At 31.5% G+C, this 12961-nt stretch overlaps 1 protein-coding gene across 1 annotated transcript; it reads right to left on the bottom strand.

Moving 5' to 3' along the window:
- Positions 1–7599: 7599 nt before the first annotated feature.
- On the bottom strand, positions 7600–8884 carry LOC132728142 (fibrinogen C domain-containing protein 1-like). Its single transcript, XM_060713768.1, has 2 exons — positions 8729–8884; positions 7600–8304 (listed from the first exon to the last, which is right to left on the bottom strand). Exons 1-2 carry the CDS (start codon positions 8882–8884, stop codon positions 7600–7602), a joined length of 861 nt encoding a protein of 286 aa, XP_060569751.1.
- Positions 8885–12961: the final 4077 nt, after the last annotated feature.

The following is a 12961-nucleotide window of genomic DNA, read 5'->3' as shown; positions in this document are numbered from 1 at the left end:
TTCAGAAATAACTGGAATTACTACGATTCAGTTTGATTGAAGAGTTCAATCATTTACAATAAATGATACATCTCTTTAAAGTTCCTCTTCTCCACTGTTTATGATCTAAGAATTGATAACAATTACAGTGAATGACCACAAAACAAGATCAAAACTTAAAAAAAAAGAGAATAACTGAAAAAATATGCGAACAAATTTATTAAGGCAAATCGAGGGGAAACATTATTGATGATCAGTTTATATCGTCACCTTAGTGCAGTAAAGGATTTACTCCTTAAATGATTTAACAGGAGTTAACCCGTAACTGACCTAAATGGACGATATATCTGCAATATTCGGGCTCAGAACAAAACTTTTTTCAAGAAAAATAAGGCGCAGGATAACATAACCATATCAACACTGATGACATAAATAAACGGCCAATCTGCGAGATACAAAAATGCAGTTAACAAATTTAGCCATTAATATATCATCAAGCAAACTGGATGATGTTTTAAAATGAAAATCCGATTTGATGCTTTCTATGTAAAATCTTCTGCAATTCAGGCACAGTGAATATGTTTGTGCATTACTTTCCTCATTAATTGGAAATAATTGCTCGATTAAAAAGTATAATTTTCAATACCCTTGTCTATTTTACCCGCACATTATCATCTACTTATGTCAATGACCAAAATTCCGTTGCCCCTCGGTGTATGTTAATTGCGGAAAAAATAAAGGAACTAACATATATTTAGATTTTATTATGTTAACTTAGTTTTTCGCTTACTTAATTTTTTATTTGTTTATGCAGTATATGCTTAACCTTTATTCATGATAAACGGCATAAACTGACTGTCACACCACACATAAAAATATCCGTCATATAACAAGAACTAGACAGATAAAATTGATTAACCAACTAACGTTTCCTTCCTCAACTTCCCTGTAAATGGGAAACCAAAACTAATTTACGCTTTTGGTCTACAAAAGGTCACACATTTTCCAAAAGTATTTCAACTCTTAATAAAACAACGAAAAGGTATCATTTGGATTTTCTTGAAAAATATTTCTGAAAACAAAATATGTTGAATAAACTTATTTTATTCTAGCAGTATGTATACCATAAAATATTAAGATTCAAAATTGTACGTATTATCTGAAATGTTTTGCTTTCAACAATTTATCTACTTATATGGGTAACTGTTATTAAAAGATTATCATGACAAAAACGTCTTTTATGAATAAAAGTAAAAACCTTTTTTATTTATAGAATTGGGTTTATTTCATCAATTTTGTAAAATGTTAAAGTTTCGGGTGTATTTTCATAACGTTTCGTTAAAACAAATAATTGAATCCCTAACATGTGGTCCGAACGACACCATTACCTTATTCTGTGGTAGAACCTCCCAAATACAAGCCATTTGACTTGCTTGCGTAACACGTTTTATACCGCCAAGCACCGTTAGCAGTACAATTTTCGCGACATTCTCCGCCATTGTCATTGTGGAACGTGGAGAATCTCCAATCGTGATGAAAGGCTAAATAATCCGCACAATTACAATTATATCCTGAAACTGACAACATGAATGTGTCAGTCTCGTCATCGATCTTAAATGTGGAATGTTCGGCAAAAGCTGAAGCGGGTGAAACATTATCTTTTCCAAACGTTTCCATTTCTATAAGGAGGTTGTTCAAAAGATTCGAGCACTGCAGTTATTGTCGTCAAGAGAGTTATTGATAAAAATGCATGCATTATACATGTATATCACTTGAAGGAGAAATCTGCCTCAAATATGAAAACAAAAGAAAAAAGCCGTATAACTGGCGTTTTGTTACCTTGGTAACGTAGTTCCGACGCACATTTTGTGAAGTGGCATTTGCTTTTTATTTCATAATTTGTTTTTCTGTCAATAGATGAATGATTGATGCAAAGTGTTTTGTAGTTTTTATTGTTCCCATGCAACGTACATATTACATATTCCACCAGTGCACAAATATATTGGATAAACCTCGTCACATGCACCGGCATTAGGAACGGACGGTTGTCATCCTCTAACGAAACTCACCCCTCTACAAAGCGTCGGTGTTTCACCAGTACTTGAGCAAAATTTAATAATCGTCCGTATTTCCAGACAATTAGCAACTAACATTTTCACGTAATGACAGTATTGACAACTACACAGAAATATTTGTTTACGACCATTATAATATGACAAATAACGTCAAATTTGCTAATGACGCCGGGAATACAAACATACACTTTTCATTGAGTTTTGACGTTTATATGTAGTAAACTGTGATGCATCAAAGTAATGGCCTTACCCATTTTTTGTCGTGCTCCGGTACTACGTTACCAAGGTTAGTATATGACAATTCGTCTTCGCGACACGCCGGTTTTACTTTTTCTTTTGTTTTCTTATTTGAGATAGATTTCCCTTTTAGGTGATGTATTGTTCATGTTATTTTATGCTTATATCTTTCCTTTATATTTGTTTAAAATTAAATTTCTCTGAAACAAAGCAAATAACAGCTCAATAGTACTATCATTTTAAGATATAAAGACATTGTTGAACTTATCAGTCTTATCTAGAAGGTTAACCATAAATATTTAAATGCGATGTACGAAATAATAAGAAATTTATAAAAAAAACGGAAAAAAAAAAAAAAAAAAAAAAAAAAAGATATGTTTTAATATTTCATTACGCGCAACTATGAATGTGAAGTAAAATCATTACTTTTTTAGTCCATAAATAATGTCTGTGATTTTACCAGATTTTGCATTTTCTTCAGTGCTTGCATGTTCCTCCAAGTTACAAAAACAACTTTTATTGTTCTCAATGTATAAGAATGTAACGCATTTCCGTTGCAATGCATTCGACACGTTCTTCAACGTTTCCATAGTTCACTGTAACAACTTTTGTAAGGTCTTAACGCTCTAATCTGAATCACGTTGGTCAAGTTAGGAAAGTTAGGAAAACACTATCTAATTTTTAATAAGGAGGAAACTTTCTTGTTCCTGTGGCTACCTAGTGTATTTATTTTGAAGACATTTACAGAATAATAAATGGGAAATTTAAGACGAAGATATTGAAATATTTGCCTGTGTCTCCCTTTAAGTGAAGCTTTACTTATATCTTTATTGATCAACAATCGATTGTTCCGTTTGTAAATAGATACAATCATAAATAATATATCTTCGATGTTTCCCTCTTATTATGCGTAATTATTTGAATCTATGGTTTATTTGTTGATTGTTATAATAAAAAAGGAGCGTCAATTTCCCAAATATTCAGCTTTTTGGAATATGGATTACTGAATAAATACAAAATGACATGAAAGTTATTCGTTATATTGTGAGATCGAATTCAAAGATATGCCAATAAAATTTCAGGTAATCATCCAATCAGAATGATAATATGAGTATTTTACATCATTTCTTATGATTATTCATTAATAATACCAACATTCTTATGTTTGCATGAGCGTGAAAATTCAAGTAATTGTCTGTTTTATGGACTTGTTTTGACACTTCACATAGGACATTTCGCTAGTACTAGTATGTGAAAAAAGCAAACCGAGTTGACGAAGACGTCACTGATTTTCGCATTATATATACTATATTAAACCTATCACATTTAAAATAGATGGTGGTTGATTATTATCAGAATGACCTTGAAACCTTGAATTATAAATATGGTCATGTGTACCTCATTTGACGGTCTTGCCAATTTCTTCTATACATGTGTGAGAGTCTACAAAATGGGGTTAAATTCTTGTAATTATTCAAGTTCAGTTCACATCAACTTCCTTTATAATTAAGTTGTATCATAACTGCCATCATTGATACCTAAATGTGGTCATTGAGATTGCTTTTAACTTCTCAGTTCAATGACGACATCTTTAAAAACACCGATGATATTGATAAGGATGTTATTCACATTAATTATTTGAGGTGTATTTTGGTAGTAAGGTGATGTGTTTACACCAACATTTTCATGATCACACATCATATTTGATAGGACTGACATGTTATCATTCTCACTTTCATGAATTTTCCCTGGCTACATGAGTTCAAGTAATGGCATAACTATCGACTGATTGCATTATATTCATCTTGGCATCTAAAATCCCGCTAAGGCTTTGATTCGTTTCACTAGATTTGATGTTTGACTGTCTAATCCCACCGATAGTCAACACTTAGTGTAGTGAACAAATCAAGCTGTGGTATAAAGACCCTTTTATCTTCCTTAAGTGTGGTAACGTGCACACGACTTTGTAACCAATAATTGGGCAGGATTGTGAAGAACAATAATGGATTCACAAACAATAAAATGATCAAATTTATGACAATGTTAACATTAGTTAAAATTGTTAGGGTTTAATGGAATGATGATACTTTTTCAGGCAGCTGTCAAAGCATATAGATCTATTTAGCTGCAATAAATTAAAATAACATCTGTCAATAATGGGCTTATCTGTATAACTTCATAAGGCAACTTAACTGTAATGCAATGTACTTAGCAATAATCCCTTTTTCTTGAAGGTACACCATTTTATCACTGTGACAATGAATAAAGACCGTTCAAAATTTTCATATTTTAATAAGTGTTTAATTTTTAAAAATCTAAATATGAAATAAAAGTTTTGTAAATAAAAGCAACATATGTATATGCAAAACATTTTAGTTTTAATTATCGTATAGATCTTCATCTGATAAACTAAGCATTATTATTATCCACGACTGCCGATTTATTTCTCATTAAAATGTGAAAGTTTGGTCGAGCCAGTGACTGTTATAATGTGAAATAAAAATCCAAATTCTTTATTATTTATTCTTAAAAATGATTGATTTAATGCGAGATAATGATCTTAAGTCTTTTTTTGTCTTAAAATCAAAAAGAATTGCCGTCAGCAGAAAAAACGTCAATAATGTAACATGTAAGTAACCGAAAGTTCAATGAAACCTGACTAAAGATGATCGTTTTCGGGCCTATTTATACCAAAACTGAGAAGTTCAACGAATACAAAAACGTTTGAAAAATGTTAAGCTGTACAATTTTGTCAATGGACAATGCTTGTCGTTCGAAATCTAACCTATTAACGTTCGGAAAAGACCATTCCCATACACAAAGAACACGGTCAACCAACTGAACATCAACAATTCTTTGCTCAAAATATATGACAGTTTACCCACAAAAATGATAAATAATTACATATAACGTTTATTAAAATGTCTTATAACATAGAATGGTTCTAAGGCTGATGCTTTTGATGAAACTTTGCTCGAAATTATTTTGTTAGCTCCAGTAGCAATTGCTATTGACAACAAAAGTAATACAACCTATAATGCATCATCAAGCAATAACAACTGTCAAAGTTTATCAAGTAAAAAAATACTATAAATGCAACCTCCTAGCTAAATGCATGCTGTTTACAAGAAAATATGCAAAAAATATATAAATAAAGTCAATTAATAAGATATTTCTAGCAACAAGGTTTTCAATAAGATAAATTAACAAACAAAGGGACAAGATGTTAACAATGACGATATTTACATGCGATTTGAGTCGACAAGTGAGAGTATATCAATATTAGCTGGAGAATATGATGTGATATGCACCGACAAGATTAGTATTTACCTTTATTTATTTTGCTTTTAATTGTTAGAAATAAACAAAACATCATTTTCTCCAGCTGCAAAAAGTACAAATTAATTTTATTTTCACAAATATTACGCGACTATGAAAAACAATTTCTAAAGCTTAACCTACTACGGAGTGCATAGTTAAAAAAACAATACGCATTTATACAGATGCATACTACCTAGTTACTAAACCAAAGAATAACAATATTTGACTATACTTTTAACATAAAGTGTCATAAAAGTATGAAACATATTCCATAATTCTCGATAAACTGCTGTATAATAGAACATTCATAACCGAAATTTAAGCGACCTTTAAAGGTTAAATATGTTAATTTTAGACTGATCGTTTCATATTATTGTCAAATTAAAAGAAGTACAAGTTAAATGTTGATACTGCACATCAAAGATGCCGCCAAATGATGTGAACAGTCATAAGCATTGAAAACCGTTCTCTATTACAGTTAAATATCCGAAGCACAAATCAATTTTTTTCTCCATGGTCTTGGTTGTGCTCGTTGTTTAATAATAAAGTTGCATAGTCTTGTGAAAAAGTAGAACTCACAAAGACAAAGTAATACCAAGTCTGAAATTCTAAATGTTTTTCTGTTGCGACAAAGATTGAAACGTTTGGTCGAAGCAAAATAAGTAAAATAACAAGTAAAGTTTAAGTGATTGGTATACTTAAAATGAATTCTAAACAATATGTGCCGAGAATATATCCATTTTGTTTTATATTGGTACGAATTGCACAATGTGCACAATGTTCGAATGATTTTGATGACGAACTGTTCTGCAGTGATCTCCCCTTACTGGCCATAGCGTAACGAGTTTACGGTTGCGGAAGAACCGCTTCTCTGATAATGGGCGTAGTTCAGGCTTTGTGACTTGTAATTTAATGATTCGACAAGTGATATTGATCAAAGTTGTCCTGTATTTTTCCAAATAGATTTTTTTTAATTTTTAATTTTCTGTAAACATGTCTCTTATTTATTTTTCCCAATAATATGCATAGTTTTGCATTCACAAAAATAAAATACATTTAAACTCAAATTGTCTTTTTATATTAAAAAATGAAGAATGATTATATATAATTCATGAACTAATTCAACTAAGTTTTCGTAGAGGTTTTAATTTTTAACAGTTCTATGGGCGATTTTATGTAATATATTTTTAAATTGCAAATCAAGCTGTCAATTATTAACTTTTATGTCAAAAAATAATTAGAAATATTATAACGCCTTTCCTATTTTTCTGTTAACAGTAGGAAGAAAATACATATCAACTTTGGATGTTTATACATTTGAATGATTTTAACATAATGAAAAAGACTCATTATTATAACATGCTATAATCATTCATAACTTATATTTTTGATAAACAATTATATATTCTACTCTCCTTAAAGAGAGAACAACAGACAGTTATCTACAACCCGATTACGTCTTTACAACAACAACAACAACAACAGCAAAAAAGAGAAAAAGTATAAAATGATACAGGTATAATCTTACATTCACCTTTCAATTTTCCAAAAAATAAAGAATTAGAATCAAAACAATTCACTTGTAAATACATAACCCTCATATACCTTCACAAGGAAAGAAAAAAATAATGACTCATACAAAAATCATCAAAAAACGGCAAAATAAAAATGCAAAGTGGCGTATTTTTCCAAATAGAAAATGGATTCCATATTGTCAGCATGTGTACATACATGCAACTATTTGTTCACATATTTCTCATTATTATATCAAAACACGGGGATGAATTAATCACATTTGTTTTTAATTATTCCAAAAATATATGAGTTTACAAAGTATGTACGCAATATAAGACTTAGTTCTGACACATTTGCTTTAGAAATGTTATCTACTTATCTTGTTTACTGTTAATTAGAAAGTTGTCATCAGAAATAATGTCTTAAAAATAGAAAGGTATTTATGCAATAATCCATAGGCTAACATTTTTGTTTAAACCTTACGTTTTCCGGTTTTCCGGTGTATCTTCATAACGCTACGTTTAAGCGAATATTTTTGCCCCCAACACGCTGACCAGGTGATACCTTTACCATATTCTGTGTTAGAACCGCCCAAATATAACCCATTTAAATTACAAGCATGACAGGCTCTGTACCACCAGGCTCCATTGTAATCAACGGCACAATTTCCACTACCTGTTTCGTCATTATCATTGTCGAATGTGGAAAATTTCCAGCCGTTATGATTGCTAAAGGAATCCGCACAGTTTCCATTATATCCCGATACTGACAACCTGTATTCGTCACTTTCGCCATTGACTTTAAAGGTGGAATATTCAGCAAAAGCTGATGCGGGTGAAACATTATCATGTTCAAACGTTTCCATTTCTATATAAAGTTCACAACTAATTGTTGTTAATATATTAATGTATTTAAGACCAAGCCAGAACTCGCCTGTTGTGATCCCAAATCCATCCACGTATTCATCCCAACCTCTATAGAAGTCCACAGATCCATCTTGGCGCCGCTGTATAACTGTCCATCCACCATTTGACATATCACACCACACGTCAATATTCACACCTTCAGACGGCTGAATAACATACACACCGTCTTCGGCATAGCCCATCTCATAAAGGGATAAACAGTCTAAAACGCTTGGTTGGCGATGTATTTTCTTGTACAATCCGTCGGTTGTCTACGAAAGAATAAAAATCACAAGATTATAATCAGAATTGTTTTGGAACCTTTTCACGTTCCTTAGAATTTATCAATACCTTTGTTCAATATTTCCTTTTATAATTTGATATGGACTGTTCTTTTAAGACTTTAAAGAAAAATAAAGGCATTGGTAAACTTTCAAGCCTTATATTAAAGATGAAACCTTAAGATATTAATGTAATGTTTCAAGGGAAAATTTTAATACGAACCTGTAAATATGACGTCAAAACTCTGGTTTTCTTAAGTCCATATACTATGCCTGTGTTTTGATCAGAGTTTGCAATATCTTCCGTACTTGCAGATTCTTCTTCGCCACAAAGGCACGTTTCATTGTGTTTAATATAGAAAAAAGCAACGCATTTCTGTTCTTTACAATGAAATTTACAAGTTGAAAAGGATACCTTTTGAGGTATAGTGACAAGTTTATTCCTTTGTGGTATTTCCGTTACATATGACAAATTATACATAACAGTTTCACCATATTTTGTCCAGTCTTTACTAAAACTGAGTCCAATCAGAGTATTAAGAACGATGTTACTCACAATCCAAAATGCCATTATGAAATTTCTTCCTGTGTCAGAACCAATTTAGTATTGATTTTAAAAGTTTTGAATTTTAGTATGCTTAAAGAACAACTTGTCTTAAAACATAGAGATGTCTGTAGTATTATAAGCCAAACTGATCATTAGAATTCAGATCAGTTTATTTAATAAAAAAAATGCGTGAGCGTAAACAATGACGTAACACTGTTCCAGTTGCGTTACATTAGCACCATGTGTAGGAGTTCGCCCGATTTTTGTATTTAACATAAATGAAACTAATTTGTTACTTCATTATTTTTTCATTGTCTATTGACTTGGAGTATTTGAATGATACTGTGATTAATTGATTGTTTATCTTTCTTGCTAACAATCAGGCATTCCGTACGCCATGAATATAAATGCACTCATAAATAATATCGTCGGAAATTTTATATTATTGTGATTTATGCAATCAATCAATTTGACAGCAATATCATTTTAGTCCGTTAAAAAGCCAGTAGCAATTATATAAACTTAAAATATTTATTCTTGACAAGACTTGAACATTATCATCACAGATAAAGTATAAATACAGACTGAGCACTATTCATTATAACGTATTTTCTGAACAATTATTGTATGTTGAATCTTAAATGTTGAATGTTAAATAATATTATTTTTTTCTTTTTTTAAAAAATATTTTATTTCATAACGTGCAATAATCAAAAAGAGACATTTAAGGTATTCAAGTATGAATGATCAGTTGCCCATGGATGAATCCGCCCTATGATCATTCATAGGACAGATAATTTTTATGATCATTCATGAAATAAAGCTGCCATGTGATCATCCACAGGGAAAATCCTCCTAATGATCACTCATAGGATAAATTCCTATGGATGATAATTCATAGAATAAACTCCTTATGGTTATCCGTAGAAAGAACCCTCTTAATCTATATCCATGGTATAAACCCTCTTTAAGGTTATTCATAGGATAAAGATTTATCTTTCTTATGATCATCAAAAGGATAAACTCTCATTATCCATAGGATGAATCCCCCTTGTGCTCATCTATATACGTAATCCTCATTATAATCAAACGTAGGGTAAGTCCTTATAATGATCATATGATCTTTCATCGTATACACCCTTTTATGTTCATTCATGCTCCTGTCCGAACCTAAACTGTTACAAAGTCAAAAATCATCAAATTTATTTTGGAGTAATCACAATTTAATTGGAATAAATAGAGATCTAGGTGTATAATACACTATGTAAATGCTGTTTGAAACAATTAAATAAAGGGACTTTTCTGTCGTAATACAGGTTAAACATTATAAATAGTAACATGTACCGCTGTATGCTGTTATTTCTATTGTGTGAAAAAAATTATTATTTTCCTTCAAAAGTGTATTGTATTTAAAATAAATTATAATGATTGATCTCCAAAAAGAAAAGAAAAAGAACGCCAAAAACGACAATATTGAAAATGTTGTGTAAGGATCTGACCATCTAGTTCTGAAATGTATTTCCAACAGACTTTATACTCGTAATGAAATCCAAGTAACATTGTGAAATCCTATAGCTTCATATATTGTTGATTTCAGCAAGAAAAAGATTCACTTACCTGACTGGCCAAGGAAGAATGTAAAGACATGAGGCAATTTAAGCTGGTAGAAATGTTAAACTTACGTTTAGGTTTGGCAAAAACTGACTTACTCTTTATATTTCCAGTGTAGCAGACGTGACGTCAATGACAGACATCTTTGAAATCTGTCACTTCATATTTTATATTGAAGATTTCTTATTGTAAATATCAATTTAAGACAAATTCACTTCAAGAACGTTATTTATGTAATAATGTAATTGAATGATTAAGGCCACACAACTTTAAGTATTCACTTTTTAACGACTTTCGTATGCAGATTAAATATCAGATTTCAATATGACCTGCATTGAAATCCTAGGAAATCATATTCTGAAGTTCGGCCGTCCGTCCATTGAAGGATTTCAGGATTTCCGGACTTTAACTGGTGGATTTCAAACATCAAACCTTATAAAAGTCTGAATCAAAGTTGTCACTTCGGTCTTGACTTCAAGTAGTGTAAAAAAGTTTTAAAACCGTCCAAGTTCAAATTCAATAAATATCTTAAAATATCGTCATCGGTATCCAATCTTAGTATGTATTTAAATCCAATATCATTAACTTACACTAGACACTGTCGTTGCCGAAAATCTTGTTATAAATTTCCAAACTGTATAAGAATTGTATAATGTGCCGTCAGAACAATGTTCCATCAGAATAAAAGTTTAAAAACATAGCTTTTTCTCTAATTACAAATATTATATCGTAATATGCAATTTAAGATATGCATTGGAAATATGTAATGCTGATACTGTTAGGTAAGGACGGGATGTAGTAGACGTAAGTACTTTTGCTTTTTTCGAATACAATGTTTGCCTCACTTCCCTACTCTGTGTTGTATGTGTTGGCTCAATTTAAACATATTTGATTCCGAATGTGGGTATCAAAGAGCTGACACAGCATAGATCTATGTTCCTTTAAAATACATATCGGAGTACAAATCAGTAAAACATATTTTGCCAAGCGAATAATGAGCAAGAAACAAAGAATCTGGATATCTTAGCAAAATTATAGATCAGAGGGCCATGATGGCCATGAGTCGCTCATCAGGAACAATCGCTTTTCAGTGTTGGAATGTCAATATATTCTAATATTAAATTTGAGCATAGAATATGTTTAAACAATAATTTGAGAAAAAAAATGCCATGACCTGGGGGCATTAAAGCATTAGCTTAAATGGGGCTAACTAACTTAATATGAGCAACCTTGATAAAAGACTATCCAAGGAATGCTACATAGTTTGCTGATCATCTATCAATTATTTCATTAGGAAATGATGTTCGAAAGTGTTTTTGTTCTATTTTGTGCTTTAATGACCCCTTAAAAGAGGCTAATCAAATTTTGGTTTCCATAAGAAGCAAAAAAATATTTACATTGTTACATTACACAAGTTCTATGGCAAATGCTTTGAACTAAGACATACCAAGTCCAAATATGTATAACTAGGGATATTTGGGTCATTTGCCACTGATTTGCAATAGAAAATTGCTTCTTAAATGTATCAAGTACCGGCACAGGATTCAAGAAAACGTGATTTACCAAAAACAAAACAAAAAGAAAAACACAAAAAACCAACAACAACATCGTTGAATGGTGTAAAGGTATACAATTAGAATGTGCCCTCAGTTATTGATAATACGCTATAATTCTATAACTGTCTTTTAAAACTCATACGTTTCTACGTATTTTCATGACAACTTCTTTTAACGAATATCGTTGTCCCCAACATCTGTACCAAGTGTTACCTTTCCCAAACTCTGAGCCAGCACCTCCCAAGTACAAACAATTTTAATGGGATTCATGACAGTTTGTATACCACCGACCTCCATGGAACATAACGGCACAATTATCACCACTTCTCAAGTCATTATCATTATTGAATGTAGTGAATCTCACACCGTTAAGAGCATTTAATCAATCGAAACAGTTTCCGTAAAATCCTTCAACTGTCAACCTATATTGATCAGTTTCGTCATAACCTCAAATGTGGAATATTCGGCAAAAGCTGATGCGGGTGATACATTATCATGTGCAAACGTTTCCATATCTATATAAAGTGCATTCCAAATTGCAGTTTACATGTTTATGTACTTATAACCAAGCCAGCACACGCCGGTTATGTTCCCGAAACCATTTCAATATTCATTCCAATTTCTATAAAAGTTTTCAGATCCATCCTGACGGCGTTGAATTACAGTCCATCCACCATTTGACATGTCACACCACACCTCAATATCAACACCTTCCTACGGTTGAATAACATACACACCGTCTTCAGCATAGCCAAGGTCATAAAGGGATAAACAGTCACAAACGCCTGGTAGACGATGTATTTTCTTGTTTAACTTCTCGGATGTCTGCAAAGGTAAATTATGGTACGAATATTTATCGTCAGTCATTTTAATTAAGAAAATATATAAACGACGATGGGTCAATATGTAGTGCAATATGGTACAAAAACAATTA

The sequence above is a fragment of the Ruditapes philippinarum genome, unplaced genomic scaffold (assembly GCF_026571515.1).
Source record: "Ruditapes philippinarum isolate M1 unplaced genomic scaffold, ASM2657151v2 ctg3819_1_1_1_1, whole genome shotgun sequence".
Classification (NCBI taxonomy): Eukaryota; Metazoa; Mollusca; class Bivalvia; order Venerida; family Veneridae; genus Ruditapes; species Ruditapes philippinarum.
This window is presented reverse-complemented; position numbering and strand designations above follow the sequence as displayed.

Excerpts from the sequence above, each read along its gene's own strand:
- LOC132728142 (XM_060713768.1), bottom strand. The coding sequence starts at position 8,884 with ATGGCATTTTGGATTGTGAGTAACATCGTTCTTAATACTCTGATTGGA. Across the intron at positions 8,305-8,728 it reads TTGTCACTATACCTCAAAAG|ACAACCGACGGATTGTACAA; the intron begins GTATCCTTTTCA and ends ATTCTTTCGTAG.